The sequence below is a fragment of the Pelobates fuscus genome, chromosome 2, assembly GCF_036172605.1.
Source record: "Pelobates fuscus isolate aPelFus1 chromosome 2, aPelFus1.pri, whole genome shotgun sequence".
In the NCBI taxonomy this organism is placed as follows: Eukaryota; Metazoa; Chordata; class Amphibia; order Anura; family Pelobatidae; genus Pelobates; species Pelobates fuscus.
The window spans coordinates 295,564,507-295,586,597 of NC_086318.1; the positions used below are offsets into that span (position 1 = coordinate 295,564,507).

At 37.3% G+C, this 22,091-nt stretch overlaps 1 protein-coding gene across 1 annotated transcript in view; it reads left to right on the forward strand.

Annotated features, from left to right (window-relative positions):
- Positions 1-22,091, forward strand: part of TRDN (triadin) — a 781,460-nt gene that overhangs the window by 655,480 nt on the left and 103,889 nt on the right. The window contains exons 60-62 of the mRNA XM_063441781.1: positions 1,828-1,877; positions 11,802-11,849; positions 19,570-19,587. Coding sequence (XP_063297851.1) covers positions 1,828-1,877; positions 11,802-11,849; positions 19,570-19,587 — 116 coding nt within the window. The remainder of the gene's footprint in view (positions 1-1,827; positions 1,878-11,801; positions 11,850-19,569; positions 19,588-22,091) is intronic.

Sequence of the window (22,091 nt, forward strand, 5' to 3'; positions counted from 1 at the left end):
TGTCTCTCAATTTGTGTATTACACATGTTACATGTAATGCTTTTGAATTCACAATATTTTTTTTTTAAATAAATAAATAAAAAAGAGAACACTCCAGGTACTATTAGAACAGCATTGACATTAAGTTATTATGGTGCCTGAGATATTCATTTAGCCCTCCTGTATTCTCTTTGTCAGGTTAAAAGTCCCCAACACTTTATGTTGACTTATAAATAAAACATATGTCCTCTCTCCATTCTCAGATTGCCTGACCAAAGCGGTTTCTTTCTTCATTATAGCTGATTCTCTCTTCTCTCACCATGCTTGCTGCTGGTGCTGCAATAGCTTGCCTATTCCCATACTTTCCTTTACAGGCATTGCCTTCTTTTAGGCAGCACTGAAGCATGAAGCACACCGAGAGAGGGTTTCCCTGGTAACAGACAGGCAGTGCAAAGCCCTTAAACACAACTGGGCAAAGACTAAATCCTGGACTGTTAGGGGGTACTTGAGGACTGGGTTGGGAACCACTGTATACAAGATCTTGATGCATCCAAGTGGTTAAAGAAACATGCTCTTTTTGAAAGGATTATGGACTATGGAACCTACGGCAGAGGTCAAAGGTTTTAATACCTGTGTGAATGCATGTGTAAGATATATGCAAGGTGTGATAATGAATTAATGAAAGTGCTAAAGCAGTGGTCCTGAAGCATATCAATATGGAACATTGATTTAGCACTTCAGATACTTCACAAGCTGATTGAGCATAGGGCCACCTGATGCCCTTTAACACTGTGGTCCTGTTGGAAGAAATATGGACCAGTGAAGAAATATGGACCACTGCTTGGCCAGTCCCTTATGCAGCAGCTTTGGGGAGATAAGAGGGCCATCATTGTGGACATGTTCTCTCCCACTGTACTCTGAGTACTTTGACTTTGGTTCTGCAACCAAAATATATGAAAACAGAAGGGTGACTACAATATGCATTTATTTTGGTGTGTGGCAGTGTGTTTCCATGTATGAATGTGTTCTATATGTGTGTGGCATCAGGTACCTGCCTGTGTTATCTGTCTGTGTGTAGAAATGTACCTTTTATTGTGTAGCAGTGGTATTTATGTATGTTTGTGTCAGTGTGTAATTGTATGTATGACAATGTATACTAGTGAATGTGTGGGTCTAGCATTGTATATCTGTGTGAACCTGTGTATGTGTGTGTGTGTTTGGTAGTGTATATTTGTGTATTTATGTGAGTGCATGTCTCTGTGTTAGTTTGGGAATGCATAGTTATGGGTGTGTGTGCCTGATTTTGTAAGGGGCTAAGGGATATATTACAGTGTACTGTTTTTCAAGAAACAAACAATAGCTTTATTCTTTTTCTTTTTTCTTTTTTTTTTGCACCAGACATTCAGTAGTACTATATTATACATTTAAAATTAAATGCCAACTAAACATGCTTATATACTTTGAATCCCAAACTGCAACCAAAACTACAGAATGCATGTGATAATACTATACTAATAATATTGCCTTGGCATTGGCTTTGTATTATATTAGCTTTCATGCTCATACCTTGAGATATAATTGCTTACCTTATTTGTTTGTTCCTGTGAAATGTATATTGGCATTTTTTACAAACTGTATTTCATTACTCTCTTTTATGCTAATGACCTTCTCAGCAAACTGCAGCACATAAGTTGTAGCTTTCATGTATTCTAAGAAATGATTAAGTAAAGTTTGATATTTCATTTAAATATAATGTACATTGGCTATAAAGAGAGGATAGATTGACATGTTTTTACTAAATCTACCTGCTTCTACATCAATTATTTCATATAATACAATATCTTCCATAGATGCTCCAGTGAAGAAGCAAGAAGTTGAACCAAGAAAACCAAAAATAGGTAAATATAATAAATAGTTTTTTTTTGTTGTTTTTTGAGACACACTGAGATCTAATGGTATGAATACATAGAGCTCATTTAGTTCTGTTTTCAAAAATGGCATGGCTTTCATTTGCAAGGCTGCATAGGCAGTATCTATACCAACAAATTACATTATTAAGATTTGAAAAATATGTTTCAAAATAATATTGCAATCTGTAATAAAAACGGTTTATTTTGTTTAAAGAAGAAATACTTTATGATCAGATACCTAACAGCATTAAATGCTAGGATATATTTTTAAATTACATTACAAATCAGTATTCTGTAGAGACTCCAGAGAAGAAGCATTAAAAAAAGCAAATGAAGAAAGGTAAATGTAAGAAATGTTAAAGGGATACTCAACTGCCCAAATACAAATAAATATAATGCATTTAGTAGATATAGATTTAATACATACAACATAGGAAAGCATTGGATAGGCTGAGACTGTCAAAGAGGCAAATCAGGAACAGAGCCAGCAAAAGTCAAACACACCCTAACCAATCAGCATCTCCTCATAGAGATGTATTGATTCAATGCATCTCTATGAGGAAGGTTCAGCGTCTCCATGCAGATGATGGAGACACTGAATGGCAGTCAGTGTCCCAGGAAGCACGTCTAGTAGCCATCTGGGGAGTGGCCAGTGGAGGTATCCCTAGGCTGCAATGTAAACACTGATTTGTCTCGTAAAAGACAGTGTTTACTGCACAAATCCTGTAGAAAATGATTCTACTCAAAAGAACAAATACAATAAGTGGTAGTTGTTCTGGTGACTACAGTGTTCCTTTAAGCCAAAATAGCTGCACTTGAAAATTTCTCTAAATCAGGTTTGCTTCCAGTTCTGCTACTTTGGCCTAAAATGTGAAATTCATTATGGATTCCCTTTGAATTCTCACTTTTGGCATCAGATGTCACTGTAGCGGAAAGTTTAGGATCTAGTGATCACCAATCAATGTGGTTTAATATAAGAACAGTGACACACCACACAAAAACAAGAGTTTTACATTTTAGAAAAACAGACTTTTCTAAAATTAGAATATATAAAAGTCATTATCAGACTTGAGCAGTTAAAATGGGGTCCAGGATAAATCGGATTATTTAAAAGTTACACTACTGTAAGCAACAAAAAATCCCATTAGGCTTGTGAGTAAGAACAGAAAAATTACAGAAAACACTGTGGTACTTTGCAGAAATACTAAAAAACTAATACTAAAAACTATTATAAAAAAAACAGAGTGAGGAAGATAGACAGATCTTTAAGATTACGCAGAAAGAGGCAACAAGTTATAAAAGCCTCCAAAGCACACAGAAGAGAAAATAGCACAGTCAGTAAAAATGGGGGATAAAACATTTTTAGATACATTAATGAGAAAAGGAAAGTAAAACAAGGATTAGTTAGATTAAAAACAAAAAAAGGAAGGTATGAAGAAGAGGATAAAGGTCTAGCTGACTGCCTCAATCAATATTTTTGTTCAGTATTAACAGCTGAAAATTAATGAAAGGGACCTCTTTAGTAATTTCTTACATGTGAGTTTACAGAGGAAGAGGTTCTATTTTAGCTGTCCAAAGTAAAGACAAATAAGTCAATGGGGCCTGATGACATACACCCAAAGGTATTGAAAGAGCTTATGTACGAGCAAAACAAAACCATTAACAGATTTATTTAACCAATCATTGTTAACAGGAGTAGTCCCAGAATATTGGAAATTAGCGAATGGTGTACATCATAGTGCCTAGAGAGATATCCATTATGCCTCACTGATGATGCCTAACAAGGCTGAAATGATCGTCTGGGGTTGCTGTATCTCTCGTGAAGAGGGAACTTGCTGGCATTTCGTATCTGGACTGCCCGTATGGGTGGGACCAGTCTGATATGCTTCAGATATGTTCTCTCTGTAATGGCACAAGATGAGCTAAAACCAGTTTGTGTTCTGAGAGGGGATCCAACGAAGGGCAGGCTATTTCAGTTGCTGTCCGTTCTCAGAATACTCTTGCGACCTGTTTTCTGCTCTCCATAAGTTTAAAGGGTAATCCAGACATGGACCCCATGCTCATGGTGCCTAGAGAGATATCCGCTATGCCTCACTGATGATGCCTTACAAGGCTGAAACGATCGTCTGGGGTTGCTGTATCTCTCGTGCAGAGGGAACTTACTGGCATTTCGGATCTGGACTGCCCATATGGGTGGGACCAGTCTGATAAGCTTCAGATATGTTCTCTCTGTAATGGCACAAGATGAACTAAAAACAAGCTTGAGTTCTGAGCGGGGATCCACCGAAGGGCAGGCTATTTCAGTTGCTGTCTGTTCTCAGAATACTCTTGCAACCTGTTTTCTGCTACCCATTTATATGAAAGGTAGTAGGGAGGTGTCTAGTCACTATTGGCCAGAAAGCATTACTTCAGTAGAGGGGAAAGTGATGGAAACCATGTTAAAGGATAGGATTGTTGAAAATTACAAGGATTTCAAGATCAGACACAACATCGGTTTACTTCAGGGAGATCATGTCAAACTAATCTTATTGATTTTTTTTTGTTTGGGTAACTAAAATAATAGATCAGGGTGGTGCAGTAGACATTGCTTACCTAGATTTCAGTAAGGCTTTTGACACTGTTGCACATAGAAGGCTTATCAACAAACTCCAATCTTTAAGTTTGGATTCCAATATTGTTGAATGGGTAAGGCAGTGGCTGAGTGACAGGCAACAGAGGGTTGTAGTCAAAGGAGTATATTTGAAGCATCAGCTTGTCACAAGTGGGGTACTTCAGGGATCTGAACTTGGACCCATTCTCTTTAATATTTGTATTAGTGATATTGCAGAAGATCTTGATGGTAAGGTATGTCTTTTTGCTGATGATGCTAAGACTCGCAACAGGGTTGGTGTTCCAGGATATACAACTACAAAGTAATGACAAAAGAAAGTATTAGGATATAGCATGGTCAGTCTACAGCCCTGTTATGCTGGAATATAAATATACCTTTGATACTTTTCGCAAAGAGTGGTGTATAAAAGATTTTATTCTACATAAAAAAAAAAAGTTGAAAATATTAAGAAAATAAGCTTTTTTTCTTAGAAAACAAAAATAAAGGTACACAGGATATCACGATCTGGTGCGCTTATAAAAGCGTACTTAAATGCCACATGATGAAAATGGCATCCACTGCAAACAAAAAAGGAACACAGCCCCTCTTCAAACTAGACTAAGTGAATATAAAAGGCAGCATAAAATAACACCCTCCACACAAATAGCAAGGATGATTGAAGAAACAGAAAAATAGATAAACAACCAGTTAATGATTAAAGCAACCAAACAACTGGAAGTATTACAATCTAAGTGGTATCTAAGGGCAATAAGCCAGAAGCACTAATAACCAATAAATAAAAAAAGAGAAACATAAAAGAGTGATAAATAAAATAAAGGATAAAGAAACTTATCTAATGGCCCCTGAAAAAATAGGAACAGCTTTTAAAGGATTTTATCGGGACTTATACAATTTACCAGAAGAACTATTTGGAAGGGAAAAATAGATAGATAAATTCTCCAAGTGTATAATTATGCCAAAAATCCTGCCCGACCAATAAAAACTGATAAACCAGCCCATAACAGAAGAAACGGTTAGTAAATCTATAGATAAGCTTAAAATAAAGACTGCTCTAGGCCCTGATGACTTTACAAACAAATTTTACAAACTAAGCAATTAAAAGGGGAACTCACTATCATCTTTAACTACATAATGAAAACAGGATGCTGTCCTGGAGAGCTTTTGAGAGCGAATATTGTCCCCATCCCAAAGGCAGATAGATACCCAGAACTGATTGGCAATTACAGACCCATATAGACCCATTTCACTAATTAATACCAGTATCAAAATATTATGCTCTATTCTTGCTCACAGAATTAAAATAGCTATACCACGGTTAATTAATAATGACCAAGTAGGTTTTATACCAGGGAGGTCCTCAATCAATAATCTCAGAAAAATAATAACGATACTAGAAGAAACAGAAATCAATGGAACCCGTCTAATCTTACTGTCAATAGACACTGATAAAGCGGGTTGACAGGGTTGGATGGGGTTTCATGTTCGCTACCTTAAAACTATTTCAAATCACTGGACCAATATCACAAGCCATGTCTGCTCTCTACAGCTCTCCATCAGCAAAGGTAACAGGGTCGGGTTTTACATCACAAAATTTCAACATTAAGAACGGAACTAGACAAGGGTGCCCTCTGTCCCCTTTATTGTATATAATGCTACTAGAATCACTTGCGATTTCAATAAGACAAAACAAAAAAAATTAAAGGTTTTACTAATGCTGTACAACAAATACATTTTAATATTTACAGACAATATCTTACTAACATTAGAAGAACCTAAAATTCCAGTCCCAGAGCTTCTAAAAGAGATAAATAACGTTTCAGGATAGAAAATGAATCTGGAGAAATCATTATTTATTGCTGAAATTATGAACCAAAAATTAACTAACTTTCTTGTATAAAATATTGGGCTTCCCGAAAATAAGGTTAGGCTAAAGTATCTAGCCATAACCCTAACTTCAGATCTAAAAGGCCTAATATAAGCCAACTTTTTACCTCTACTAAAACAAACAAATAAAAATTTAAGAGATTGGAAAGGTCTGGTCTTTTCTTGGTCGGGCAGGATCAACATCTTAAAATCATATATTCTACCAAAATGGCTGTATTTATGGAGAATGATCCCTCTAAATTTCAGAGAAAACAGCTTTTTTTCTTACACTCATCGTTTTTTAAGTTTGTATGGGGAGGCAAGAAAGCAAGGGCCAGATCAGGGCAAGATGGAGGATTGGTGTGCCCAGAAATTTTACAATGTTACATGGCTAGTATACTATTTCATATACTGCTCACACAAAACAATGCAGCAACTCAAGAAACATGGAACAAAATGGAAATAGATAAATCTGGGGTAGGAAACCTATCTTCACTATTTTGGGTCTTAGATGTGAATAAAAAATGTATTATAGAGGCACGATCCAAATATAAAAAAAATTTATAAATCTCACACACCTACTCGAATGCAATAATTACAAAAATCTGTTGGCAAAATATAAAAAATAATATTTATTGAGAATGCTTTCCTATGAGACTGGCTGAATGTGTGCGCTGCTCTTGCCGCGCATGCGCATTCAGCCGATGACGGCAGAAGAAGGAGGAGATTCCCCAGCGCCGAGGGAGCCTGGCACTGGAAAAAGGTAGGAGTTTAACCCGTTCCTCACCCTAGAGCCCGGCGGGAGGGGGACCCAGAGGGTGAGGGGGACCAAGGACCCTATAGAGCCAGGAAAACGAGTATGTTTTCCTGGCATTATAGTGGTCCTTTAATCCCTTAAGCCTGCACATTTACGTCCTTTTTAAAGCGGCTCTAAACGCCGCAGGACGTAAATGTACGCCCTCCGGTTTTTTTTTCACTTACTCGGTCGCCGGCGATCCCACGCCGGCGATCGCGGTTGGGGGGACTCCCAGGGAGCCCCCCCGCGGCAGATCTTCCTCCTCCGGTCCCCCCCGGTCATGTGAGAGTGAGGTCCTTGCGAGGACCTCACAATCACATGGCCGGGACAGCTGGCTGCTGCAATGCCAGCAGGGGGACTCACTGTAATGACTGGAATGGCTTCTCTTTCTCTCCATTCATCTGAATGAGACAGTCCTCCCTCTTTAACTCACCCAGTTTCTAGCATTAAATCCTTATAATTTTATGGTACCACTTTCTAACCAATATTGCGTTTATCCACTAAACAGTTTATCTGATTGGCTATTCAACCCTTGGTCAAATCTATACATTGAGTAATTGACATCCAACTCGGCTGAGTGACGAGCCTATGTCTATACCCATTCCATTTGACATAGACATTTCACTTTCTATGCATATTCTCTCCCTACCTGTGTCTTTACTGTATCTTACTAGATATAGAAAACCCGTCAATTTAATTTACATTTAGTGTTTATTCTATTTTATGTACACATTTTTCTTGGGTGGGGGGGCTTTGCTCTTTCCCCCTTTTTCTCTTCAGTGAGCTGACGACTGACCCGGACCGATTTGGCCTTTCCCTCCCATAATATGGCAATACATTACTAAGAATTGATCTATATCTCATTGGTATCTATTGGGTATTAAAATAATAAATATATTAAAAAATAAAAACAAAACAATTTATCTAGTGCTAATGGGATATTAGTGACCATCTCCTGTTTGCTGTTATTCGAATTGCTGCATGACGTTAACCTGTATTTTTATGAGAATTTACATACTTTTCTTCTCCCGGTCCACTAAGCAATGTTTGCACTGTATGTACCATATTTAGACAGTCTACATTTACTTTACAAGATCTAATTCATTACGATCTTTAAGGTACACAGCTAATACACTAATGGATATACGATCCACTAAGCAGTGGGACAATTTGAGGCTGCCTTGAAGTAGCAGTTAGCTTTTTCCCTCAGGTGTGAGTTAGACAGCTAGTCCAGGGCGACTTTAGGATATTGATGTGGTGTGTGTGAAGGGTTTCTATACAAGCTGCACCTTCCAGCAGAAATACCCCCTCATATTGGAGAATTACCCTTTCATTTGCGCATATTTTATGCAGGAATACTATATAATATTAGAGGTATATTTATATACTGTATACCATTCCAATATATGTGCACCCTTATCCTCTATACACCAACTTTGATATAGTTGCCATTTGCAGTTACCACAGTTATCTGACCTTCTGTGACAAATTATCTCTGCCAAGCAACCTATATTCCCCCTCACTTTACCTATATGTATATAGTGCTCCATATTTTTGTGTCAACACTTTAGATATATGTGTTCACATTATATATATGAGCATTCCTTCTCCCCTCTCTTGCCTCTTCCTATCTATTAGTTATTCAGGTACTCATATCCTGGAGACACTCTTTGACTTATGAACAGCATTAATTTGATGACACTCTACTTACCCACCATCTAGGTCTAATCACCTATTGGTAACGTGTTTGCCAATTTTTATCATACATATATATATTTCTCCCTTAATAAAGGTTTCAAAACCCCTCCCCTTTTTCAATGTGACTTTCACATTCAGAGGTATATATTTGAAAACGAATTCGGACCACACCCATTGTATGGGATTGTGTCTCCATTTTCGTTTTCACCCCCTTTTTTTCTCTTGACTTTATTTGGGGTTAAGCCCCTAATATACCTCTTGTAACCTACCTGGAGTGTGTAGGAGCTGGCTAGTCCAACTCCATTCACTCTCCTTCTTTGATTCAATACATCTCTGCTCATTTGCTCCCTGTAAATACTCTATATAGAAGGACATCCCCCTATATGTTGGTTTTAGTTATTTTCAAGTTCTCCATCTCTAAGTTTTTTATTGTTTCATTTTCCATTGCGTGTTTGGAAATTTTAAATATATACATATTTTTATGCTTATGTGAATTCTCTATGCACTATTTTCAATAAATGTTAATACACTATAGAAGGTCAGTTTTTTTCCCCTTGTTTTTTTAGGTTTTATTCACCAAAATAAAATGTAGCCTTTGTAGAAATTTGGATGGGATGGAAGAAAATAAAGAAAAAGCATGCACGGAAGCCACAAATGCCTTGATAACTGTATACATATAATTGAATAAGAGTAGGCATATGTATTTAAGTGTGTTTAAAGAGAGACAACAAAGGGACTTAAGCACCCATTTTTTATTTATTATTTAGATCAGTAGTCTATGAATTAATCCAGTCAGAGACTCTAACAGTTCTTATAGTTGAAAACAAATATGAATGTAAATTATAACATTTCAGTTCCTTAAAATAGCAGTGTGGGACTTTGGATGACTGGTGTATATGGAAAAAAATCCATCTAAATATATTATGTATGTTCTGTAGTGAATGGTCTGGTTGCTAAAATGCATCTAATACTTTGTAATGTCTTCCATTGAAACAATTAAAAAGACAATGCCAGTGTCTTTTGTGTTAAGCCTTTTTAATGATTATACATGTTAGAGAAAGGTGAAAATAATGTGTTTTTCCATTTTAATACTTTTTAACATTTAAAGACACTAGCTACTTTCTTTTGTACGACAGTACCTACGTGTCATTGGTGATGTCATTACCTTTAGTGCTCTTTGATCAATATGTCATGCAGTGAATTGGGAGGGAGATTAATAGCACTGTGAAATTAATAGCAATAGTGCAGTGAGAGTCTGATGGGGGTAGGCAGGCTGTTCCAAAGGAAGGAAGATGCCCGCGAGAAGTCCTGCAAGGACAAGTTAGCAGTAAGGGTGTGAGCAGCGTACAGGAGAAGGTCACCGGCAGAGCGGAGAGACCGAGAAGGGGCATATCTATGAATCAGGGAAGAAATGTAACAGTGGCTTAGAGCTGGTTAGAGCTTTATAGGTAAGGGTTAGTATTTTTAATTGACACCTATAGGATTCTGGAAGACAGTGTAAAGATCGACAGAGGGGCAAGGTATAGGAGGAGCTACAGGTGAGAAAGATTAGCCTATCGGCAGCATTCATTACCAATTGTAGGGGGGCAATTCGGCTTTTGGGGAGACCAACTAGGAGAGAATTACAGTAATCCATGCAAGAGATTACCAGAGCATGAACAAGCTCCTTGGCAGAATTAGTATAGGACTCACAGATATTGCGGTACTGTGGTGTACTGGTAGGCTTGCTATGATATGGCCATGTGGTGGAACTAAATATGCATACTTGTTTGCTGAGATAATTGATTTTACTTAGCCTTGTACATTTTAAACTGTATTTTTGTGTGTGTACGCTGTTCTCTAAACTGTATTTTGATCTCTATGTCAGGACCACTGCATGTTCCGGGTGTGCCCTCATCTCGAGTGCTGATGATTCCTTACCCCTGATTTAGAACACGCTCAGGCATTTCAGCCATATGTAATTTAAATAACATCACATAGATGCATTCTAGCCAACTTTCCCAATGACTGGTCCAAACCTTATTGCAATTGTTTCTTTGCTATGGATTTGTGCGTGCATGGTTTACAACATATTAATCATTGTATATTTTTTGACTAACAGAGACAGACAAGAAAGAACATCATAAAATAGAAATACCAAAAGAAAAGAAAGGTAAACTATTTTGCAATTGCATATCTAAAATAATATAAACAAGTGTGACAAGACATTGAACACTGTTTTCAAAAACTGCAATGTTTTACATTGCAGGACTAAGGGGGACAGGCACATTGCACCCAGGCTACTACAATGAGGTAAAGTGGTCTGGGTGTCTATAGTGTCCCCTTTAGCCCCCAAAACTCTGTCCTTTATCATGCCCTATGCCTTACCTTAAACTCTGAAATGTTCTATGAATACACCACAGTATTACAGAAATATATATTTATAATCTCCACACACAAATGCACATGTATTATTAACATGCACCTGCCACATGAAACCCAATCTTGCATTAATAAACCTGCCCCCCTATACTAAAACCCTTTACCCACAGCAATAACCACACAGTGTTTGTAAGTTTAAAATGAATGCCACTATGGAGCATTAAAGGTATGGCACATATGTATGCCAAATATGGTGCATAAATATAGTGCCATTATTACACATTATGTAATTGGAGATTTTATTTTCTCTCAGTATTATAAGGGTTTTAGGCTAACATTGAAATTGTGCTTAAAGGAGACTCAATGCTTTTTAAGACATCATTTGGGGATTGAGCCCAGTTCATCCACTCTTAGCAATATCCATGTTCAGTTTGCAACAAAATACATTTATTATTTTGAACTTCATTGTTCAAACTGAAGAACACCTCCAAAACATCTCAAGATTTAGTATAATATTTTAACATTTAAGAATGTTTCTAGTAATGAAAACCACATATTAACAATTTGATATTATCTACCACAGATACTCCCGTGAAAAAACACATCGAAGGACCAACAGAACAAAAAAAAGGTAACATTGCATTTGAATGTTATATTAGAATATCATATTTTATAAACAATACCTTGTCTGTATTCCTAAAACTAGAAAATGTATTAAAATATGAGATCATCATAAATAAAAATCTATATATGAAATTTCAGCGCTTAATAGATAATCCCCCTATTTGTAAAGAGGGTCTTAAAATAAGAAACAGTGGAAAAAAATTGTATAACACTGTAAACCTTATATAAAACTAAAAATAAATCAGAATAAAGATAAATAAAATATAAAAAATTAAATAAAATAAAATTAAATTAAAATCCAACAAATAATAGTCCAGAGTCAAATGTGGAAAAAATGCCACTATCAGAAATCCAAAGTACGATAAAAAGGAAATGTAAATCCTGCACCAAAATCCTAATTTGTAGTGAAGAGTAGGGGTCCAGATATACGGAAATACCTTGGATAGAAGGGAAAACAGAAACGGTATATAGTGTAAAACCGTAACACAATTTATTTAGGTATAAAATCCCCCCCTACATAAATGCTCTTACACGAAAAAACGAGATACTCATCGTATAGCAGACTGCTTCCATGCCCAGTCGTTTGTTCAGATGAAGCTGTAATTCCTCCAAGAAGACAGGAACTGCCCGGTGCACTCGGGAAAAAAAGTCTTTGATGCTGGCAGGAAAACAGCGGACTTGCGGCAAATGCGGCTTGAGTTAGAAGCCGGTTAAGCAGGGAATGCTGCAGATGAAGTCTCAGTAGACACCTGATCAACGCGTTTCGCCCCTACTACGGGGGCTTTTTCAAGATAGGTGTCTCATGCCTGGCTTGGCAGTTATATACTTTTGCCGGGCAAAAATCGTTTAAAATCTTAAAGGTATAGCTACAAATAAATAAAAACTTTTTTGACATAAACATTTCATATCAATTAAAAGGCTGTGACTTGAGATATACAAATAATTATACCAATAATTTAGATAGTGATGTCTAAGCATCTTAACACATGAAATCCAAAGTAAATCATAGCAACAATTGGAAAAATTACAAATATTGCATCTGTGTGTCGTTTTTCCAATGTGGCAACATCTTAGTAAATGTTCTGTATAATGGCAACTAATATATACTTCTTTTCCACTTGAAGAACCACAATTTGTTGATACTATTAAGTGGTGATAATTTGAATATTGTGCTCTAATTGCACCAACACCGTAAAGTGTCCTATCAGACATAACACAGATGGAAAAAATATATAATAAAATACATACATAAAGTGGAATGAAATGAAAAGGAATAATTCTGAGCTTGGACCTAAGTAGTAGTAGATGGCAGTGACAGTTGTAATATATATTACAGTATCTATTAGGCCATATTTAAACCCCAACTGTAATAGGGGTATATCTCCTAAACCCTTTTGGGACCAAAATCATAAAAAACATTTTGAGTGTAATAAACCAATAACTATAGTATATTCATTAATTCCAGCTCCGCATTTAGGCCCCAGGGGACAAGGGTCTTCAAATTATAGATCCAGAACATTTCTCGATATGTTAACATTCTACTCAGTTCTCCTCCCCTCCATGGCACTTCTAGTTTTTCAATGCCGCAATATGATAGGAGTGTGGGATCACGATTATGATGTGAATTGAAGTGATTTGAAAGTGTGTGTTTATCAAATCCTCTTTTTATATTATACACATGTTCCCTGAGCCTGGTTTTTAATGTTCTTTTGGTTTGACCTATGTACTGGAGGCCACACGGGCACTCCAACTTGTATATGACCTGTTTTGTATTGCACGTGATGCAGTTCTTAATCTGGAATATTTGTTTGGTTGTTGAGGACTGAAAGGTGGTACAATTTTTTCCTATCGTGCTCAATTTGCATATGTGGCAATTGCCACATTTATAGTACCCCTTTTGGCCATTTAAAAAATGATTGGATCTAGATGGCTTACTGTAACTATGTACCAATCTGTTGCATAACGTAGGAGCCCCCCTAAAGATAACTCTAGGTTTAACTGGTAAAAGCGTGGCCAAAGCTGCATCTTGGCGAAGTAGGTGCCAATGTTTTTGTATGCTATTTTTGATCTTATATGCTTGGGCACTATAGTTAAACACTAAAGGACATAGATCTTCAGTATTCTTATTTGACTCTGCACTTTTTTGCTTCTTGTGTAGGATGTTTACACGTTCTATATTTGTCACTTTTTCAAGAGCTGTATCTAGTGCTTTCTCGTCATATCTTTTTTCTATGAACTGGTGTTTCACTTTTTGAAGTTGTTGGTAACATATTTCAGGGTCAGAACAATTTTTCTTGACCCTTAAGAATTGTCCAAAGGGGACGCCTGAGAGCCAAGTAGGATAGTGGCAACTAGAAGTTAGAATGTAACTGTTGACGTCTACACTCTTAAAAAAGGTTTTGGACTTGAGGGTACTTTGTTGATCCGTGTATAGGACCAAGTCCAGGAAATCTATGCTACTGGAACTATACTTGTATGTAAAGAATAAGTTGTATTCGTTCCTGTTGATATATGCTAGGAACTCTAGTAGTTCTGTTTCTCCCCCTCTCCAAACAAAAAACCAGTCATCAATGTACCGTCTATAGAAGACCAGGTTCGCCCCCCACTGGTGTCCTTGCCAGATGAACAGGTTTTCCCAGTAGGCCATGAAGATGTTCGCATAGCTTGGGGCGAACCTGGTCCCCATAGCGGTACCATTGATCTGCAGATAGATATCGTTGCCATGCCAAAAGAAATTATTGTTAAGTATGAAATCAATACATTCTATCAAGAATTCTACTTGTTCCACCAACATGGTGGGGTCCTCATATAGAGTTTTTCTCACTGCTTTTAATCCCTGATCATGTTTGATAACAGTATACAGTGACGTAACGTCGCATGTAACCATTATGTAATTCTGCTCCCATTTCAGACTTTCAATGTTTATAAGCAGATCCCCACTATCTTTTAGGTATGATTTGGCCTTTTTAACAAATGGTTGTAATATGACATCTATATACTGGGATAGGTTACATGTTAAAGACCCTATCCCAGAAATAATAGGTCTCCCTGGGGGCTTTTCGAGACTCTTATGGATTTTCGGTAGTTGGTAAAATACTGTTTTTTTGGGGTAAACCACCATAACATACTCTAGTTCTTTTTTGTCCAATATATTTAGATAGCTTCCTCTCTCCAATATACTGAACAAATGTTTTTTGATGTCAGGCGTGGGGTCTCCTCTTATCTGCTTATATGTGAGGGAATCATCCAAAATTCTCTTACATTCTCTGTTGTAATCCTCGGTATTAAGGACCACGATTCCCCCCCCTTGTCCGCTGGCTTTATAGTGATGTCTTTATTGGCACTGAGCTCTTTAAGTGCTTTGTTTTCCCATACACTTAGATTATGTTGGTGTTTGGCTACTTTTTTGGGTAGCTTATCTATATCTGCCGCTACTGCCAGATTAAAAGCTGTCATAGGTCCACTTATTTGATTGGTTGGACAAAAGGAAGACTTATTTCTCAGGGCTGTGTGTTGAAAGATAGTTTTCTCCGGTTTTTGTATCGCCGGGATGGGATTGTTTAAGAAAAATTTCTTTAGAGTTCATTTCCTGATATATTTTTGTACATCTAGATATGCTGAAAAAGGATCTGATGTGGTAGTGGGAGCATATTTTAAGCCTCTATTAAGAACTTTAATTTGATGTTTGGACAAATTAACATTAGATAGATTGAAAATTCCCATTAGGTCTACCTTCTCATTTTCTTTTCTCCTGCGGTATCTCTCCCCCCCCCCCCCCCCCCCCCCCTGCATCCTCTAGCAGAGGTCTTTTTTTGGTATTTGATTGTAGGGGCTCTATTCGGTACCGACTGAGCTATTTCCCTCTTGGTCCTAAAAAATCCTCATTATCTTTGGGATATATTTGATTCTTAGGTTCAGCCTCATAGTTAGTTTCCTCTCGGTTGAGTACATCGAACCTATTCTGGGAACGCCAGTTTCGGGTTAGTTGGTTTGCCCTTGGTGATTCTAAATGTTGGTTGCTCTGTGGTCTATTGGGGTTCCTTAAAGGATTTGATAAACACACACTTTCAAATCACTTCAATACACATCATAATCGTGATCCCACACTCCTATCATATTGCGGCATTGAAAAACTAGAAGTGCCATGGAGGGGAGGAGAACTGAGTAGAATGTTAACATATCGAGAAATGTTCTGGATCTATAATTTGAAGACCCTTGTCCCCTGGGGCCTAAATGCGGAGCTGGAATTAATGAATATACTATAGTTATTGGTTTATTACACTCAAAATGTTTTTTATGATTTTGGTCCCAAAAGGGTTTAGGAGATATACCCCTATTACAGTTGGGGTTTAAATATGGCCTAATAGATACTGTAATATATATTACAACTGTCACTGCCATCTACTACTACTTAGGTCCAAGCTCAGAATTATTCCTTTTCATTTCATTCCACTTTATGTATGTATTTTATTATATATTTTTTCCATCTGTTTTATGTCTGATAGGACACTTTACGGTGTTGGTGCAATTAGAGCACAATATTCAAATTATCACCACTTAATAGTATCAACAAATTGTGGTTCTTCAAGTGGAAAAGAAGTATATATTAGTTGCCATTATACAGAACATTTACTAAGATGTTGCCACATTGGAAAAACGACACACAGATGCAATATTTGTAATTTTTCCAATTGTTGCTATGATTTACTTTGGATTTCATGTGTTAAGATGCTTAGACATCACTATCTAAATTATTGGTATAATTATTTGTATATCTCAAGTCACAGCCTTTTAATTGATATGAAATGTTTATGTCAAAAAAAGTTTTTATTTATTTGTAGCTATACCTTTAAGATTTTAAACGATTTTTGCCCGGCAAAAGTATATAACTGCCAAGCCAGGCATGAGACACCTATCTTGAAAAAGCCCCCGTAGTAGGGGCGAAACGCGTTGATCAGGTGTCTACTGAGACTTCATCTGCAGCATTCCCTGCTTAACCGGCTTCTAACTCAAGCCGCATTTGCCGCAAGTCCGCTGTTTTCCTGCCAGCATCAAAGACTTTTTTTCCCGAGTGCACCGGGCAGTTCCTGTCTTCTTGGAGGAATTACAGCTTCATCTGAACAAACGACTGGGCATGGAAGCAGTCTGCTATACGATGAGTATCTCGTTTTTTCGTGTAAGAGCATTTATGTAGGGGGGGATTTTATACCTAAATAAATTGTGTTACGGTTTTACACTATATACCGTTTCTGTTTTCCCTTCTATCCAAGGTATTTCCGTATATCTGGACCCCTACTCTTCACTACAAATTAGGATTTTGGTGCAGGATTTACATTTCCTTTTTATCGTACTTTGGATTTCTGATAGTGGCATTTTTTCCACATTTGACTCTGGACTATTATTTGTTGGATTTTAATTTAATTTTATTTTATTTTATTTTTTATATTTTATTTATCTTTATTCTTATTTATTTTTAGTTTTATATAAGGTTTACAGTGTTATACAATTTTTTTCCACTGTTTCTTATTTTAAGACCCTCTTTACAAATAGGGGGATTATCTATTAAGCGCTGAAATTTCATATATGCATTTTTTAGAAATTGGGATTTTCTTTTGTTTTAGCAGCTTATCTATTTCTGGTATCAGCATCTATTTATATACTGTTTAGATTTTTTGGTTATTACGCTAGCCATTTAACCATTTAGTACTAGCGCTCTCTTTTTCTTGTATAAATAAAAATCTAACAATGTTAACAACATTACTACACCACCTATAAAACACCAGAGAGCTGGCTATATCTCATAAGATAAAACAGAACGCTAAGAATGGATAATCATTATGAATATGTCATTTTATAAATAGTTTTACTGTATACAGTATATGGATTTTATTAAATAATAACGTTAACTTTCCTAGCAAAAACAGGGCTAATTTTCTTACATGTGTTCAGATTCACCAATGGTCATCACGAACAATGCATTACTCTATGAAGTATTGTGGTTAACACTGTAAGTCCAGTGTAATGGATCCAGGAGCTGGTTCACTTGAAAAGGGCTTTGTTAGAATTCAGGATAAAAACACAATATTTGTATATATGGTGTGTATACCTTTAAATCTGTTAAAAACAGAGTGGGATTAGGTACATACCAAATACTATACTTTGTGCAAAAAAAAATATATAAATTGGGATCACTTTCATGCATAGGGAATCAGTTTAGGGAACTGTTTCCTATAATGTGATAAATTAGTATAACATTGATACGTAATAACACGAAAGTATATGGTGTATACGTCTTTAAATCTGTGGACACAGAGTGAGCAGAGTATATACCAGATAATATACTTTGTTATACAAAGGTATGTTTCTTATAGGGTGGAAATACAGTATAAATGACTGTATTCCATAATATAGTAGTCTCTGAGGAAGTGGAGCTGACACCCACGAAACGCGTTAGACTACAGACCACAAAGAAGTAAGCAGGGTACGGACGCAGGTTAAGGATCCAGCTGCAGTGTTTTTGCATCTAACGAAGAGTGTTCCGAGATCTGGGGACCCGCCGGCCAACAGCGTGCATCATCCAGAGTGAGGTCTGGGACGCCCGCCAACCTCACGAATAGCCGGCAGGGAGTGTAACACACTATCCATATCCATCCTGATCGGTCCCTATAACAAAAACGGAACAACATACACAGATGTGCTGGTAATAATCTTGCAAAACGTCCCTGACTTATATTTATTTGTTTATATGCAGTTTTATATTTTTATATTTTTTCACTTTGAATGCCTCGACATAGGCGTTTTTTCTAATAAATTTTGAATTATTTTTAACTTCATTTGGATTTCATTGGATTTTACTGATTTTTATTTTTTTCTACTATATTATGGAATACAGTCATGTATACTGTATTTCCACCCTATAAGAAACATACCTTTGTATAACAAAGTATATTATCTGGTATATACTCTGCTCACTCTGTGTCCACAGATTTAAAGACGTATACACCATATACTTTCGTGTTATTACGTATCAATGTTATACTAATTTATCACATTATAGGAAACAGTTCCCTATACTGATTCCCTATGCATGAAAGTGATCCCAATTTATATATATTTTTTTGCACAAAGTATAGTATTTGGTATGTACCTAATCCCACTCTGTTTTTAACAGATTTAAAGATACAAATATTGTGTTTTTATCCTGAATTCTAACAAAGCCCTTTTCAAGTGAACCAGCTCCTGGATCCATTACACTGGACTTACAGTGTTAACCACAATACTTCATATTTCAGACAGATTTTTGGTGAAATCTCTGCCCATATCCAGTTTTGAGCACTTCATTTTAAGTCAGACTCCCTCATCCCTGTGTGTTGCACTAGGCATACCAGACCAACCTGATTTTAAATGCATTACTCTATATTCATCGACTCTATCTGCACAATTCTGTCCATTTGTTGCACATTTTCTTTTCCTCATCATTTCTAAATCCATTCTAATATCCTTCTCTTTTAGCTTAGCTATGCCCTTATGACTATAGAAAGAGAATAAAATGTCAGGTCAATGACCCACCTAAGTTCCCAGATTTCCTATTTGAATACCCAAAATCTCAATTATAACCAATGTTGTTGTACTTTTAGTTTAAATGTGACTTCATGAAAAAAACATATATTTTTTCTTCTATATTTCTATACCATAGAGTATTCATGTTCATTTTTAATTCCCAACAGCAAAGAAAATACCACCAAGTATGTGAAATATATTTCACTGGCTTCAGCTTCAGCTTCATCTCTCTAATGTTAAAATATTTTTGCTTTCGGCCAAAGCTTATTTGTAATAGCATGATTCCCATTTTGAGTTCAAAGAGATGGTTATCAATGATCATATTGCAAATTGTTTTCTAAATAAAACACAAGGAACTATATGATCACACATAATTAATATAGCAGTTAGACCTTTATTCTGACTAAATAAAATAAGTTACATCTAGACCTTCCTTCAAACTTAATTTAAAAGAAGGATGTTTATTCTTCTGTATATAGCTACAATAAATGCATGCACAGTAGGAAAGTAGTAGTTTGGTGAAAACAAGCAGGTGCAACATAATATGGACAAAAATATAATAGGATGTAGGATTATTCAGGATGTAATTTTAGACAGTGGGATTCCAAAGAATGATATAGGCTGTAGGATTTCAGTTCAATGGGCATTTTCAAGCACAAATAGTAAACAAACGTAAAACCTCATTGAGTCACAATTATGTTATTGTGATAGAATTATCTGAAAATAATTCTCTGAGGTCTATGTTGGCCAAATATTTGGCGTAACTATTATGTAACATCTTGGGGCATTTTCCAATAGCAATGCAAAGCACACTTCGACCATTCTGATATTGATCAACGATAAAAAAATGTGGCAACAATATGCAGAAAAATGTAAAGCTGATGAGCGATCATGTGGATGGCTAGGTGCTTGTACGTTGTTCTTCTGGTGAAGGAATGGCAGCTGGATGTACTATAGAAAGAAGGCAGACCAGCAGAGGCAGTGTTATGCTTTTGGCAATGTTCTGCTGGGCAGGGCCGGACTGGGAAGAAAATTTGGCCCAGGCATTTTTTAATTACACTGGCCCGCTAAAAAGGGGGTGGGGCCAGATAGGGGGTGTTTTTTCATCACCAATGACAAGCATGCCCCATCACAAAGTGAGCATGTTGATTCAATGCTCTTCCAGGGCAGACCATGCGGAGAGCTCCGCTGAAGAGCTCTAGCACTAGAAAAAGATCCTGTATTTGTTCTGCGCAGCATAAGCAAATTTAATAACATGCTTGCACTGTGTTTGCTTGAAATTTTTCTCTGGTGACTCCGTAGATGGGATACCAGGAGACAAAAATGCCAGGAAAGAGTATTGTGCAGTGTGTGTGTGTATGTGTGTATAAGGGGTGTAGTGTGTGTGCAAAAGGGGTGCAGTGTGTGTGTGTGTGAGGGTGCTGTGTGTGTGAGGGGTGTAGTGTATGTGTGCTGTGTGTGAGTGATGGGTGCTGTGTTTGCGTGAGGGTGCTATGTGCGTGTGAGGAAGCTGTGTGTGAGGGTGCAGTGTGTGTGTGTGTGTGAGGGTCCTATGAGTGTCAGGGGTGCAGTGTGTGTGTGTGTGAGGAAGGGTGCTGTGCGTGTCAGGGGTGCAGTGTATGTGTGTGAGTAAGGGTGCTGTGAGTGTCAGGGGTGCAGTGTGTGTGTGTGTGTGTGAGGGTGCTGTGAGTGTTAGGGGTGCAGGGTGTGTGTGTGCAAGTGAGGATGGTGTGAGTGTCAGGGGTTCAGTGTGTGTGTGAGTGAGGGTGCTGTGAGTGTCAGGGGTGGGTGCAAGGTGTGTGTTTGTGTGTGTGAGTGAGGGTGCTGTGAGTGATTATATGCCTTCTTACCTTTAGCCTGGGAGGGGGGATCGTGCTGCTGCCATCCCTGGTGGTGCTAGTGGGGCTAAAGTTCACTCTCGCAAGGCCTTGAGCGTTGCCTTGGCACGCTCTGAATCTTGCGAGAGGGACCCGGCGGAGCTGTAAGTTAGAGCTCCGGGTTCCTCTCCTGTCTTCCTCCCTCTCCCCCCCCACTAGCGGCCGCAATATACTGCATGTAGGCCGGCGAGGGAGATTTTTGATCTTCCCACCGGCTCGTCATAGAATGCAGCAGGGCCGGCGCTCGGATAGCATTTGTTTCTAGTTGGTGTCACCATTTGTGGTATCACACACCCAATAGACCTTCTCAAATACCAGAACACATCAGTGAGGATACTTTGTTACAGTGGATGTCTGACAGGATCACTTTAAATAAAACAGATATTTATTACAATCTGTAGTTATATTAATATGTTATAAATATATCATATAAGGATCTATTTAAGGGGTCGATACACATTTAACACACACATACATTATCACTTACACACTCTATCACTAATATTAACACTTTCACTGTCCTACAACCACTTTTGCTGACATATAAACATAACACACACATATAATCAGACACACACACACCAATATACACAGACAAAATAATGACAACCTTCATTCTATAGCATACCTGTGCTAACCATGTCCCGGCCATCCCTGCCTATAACAAGCATTGTTTTACGCACATATGAGGCACAGTAACCCCATGCATTGAGCAAATGATTGTTGGCACAGAGTGAGAGGAAGTCACTATGCTAGGGGATCGGTTGAGAAGCCCCAGACATAATATCCCCAAACAGAAGCAGCCCACTGGG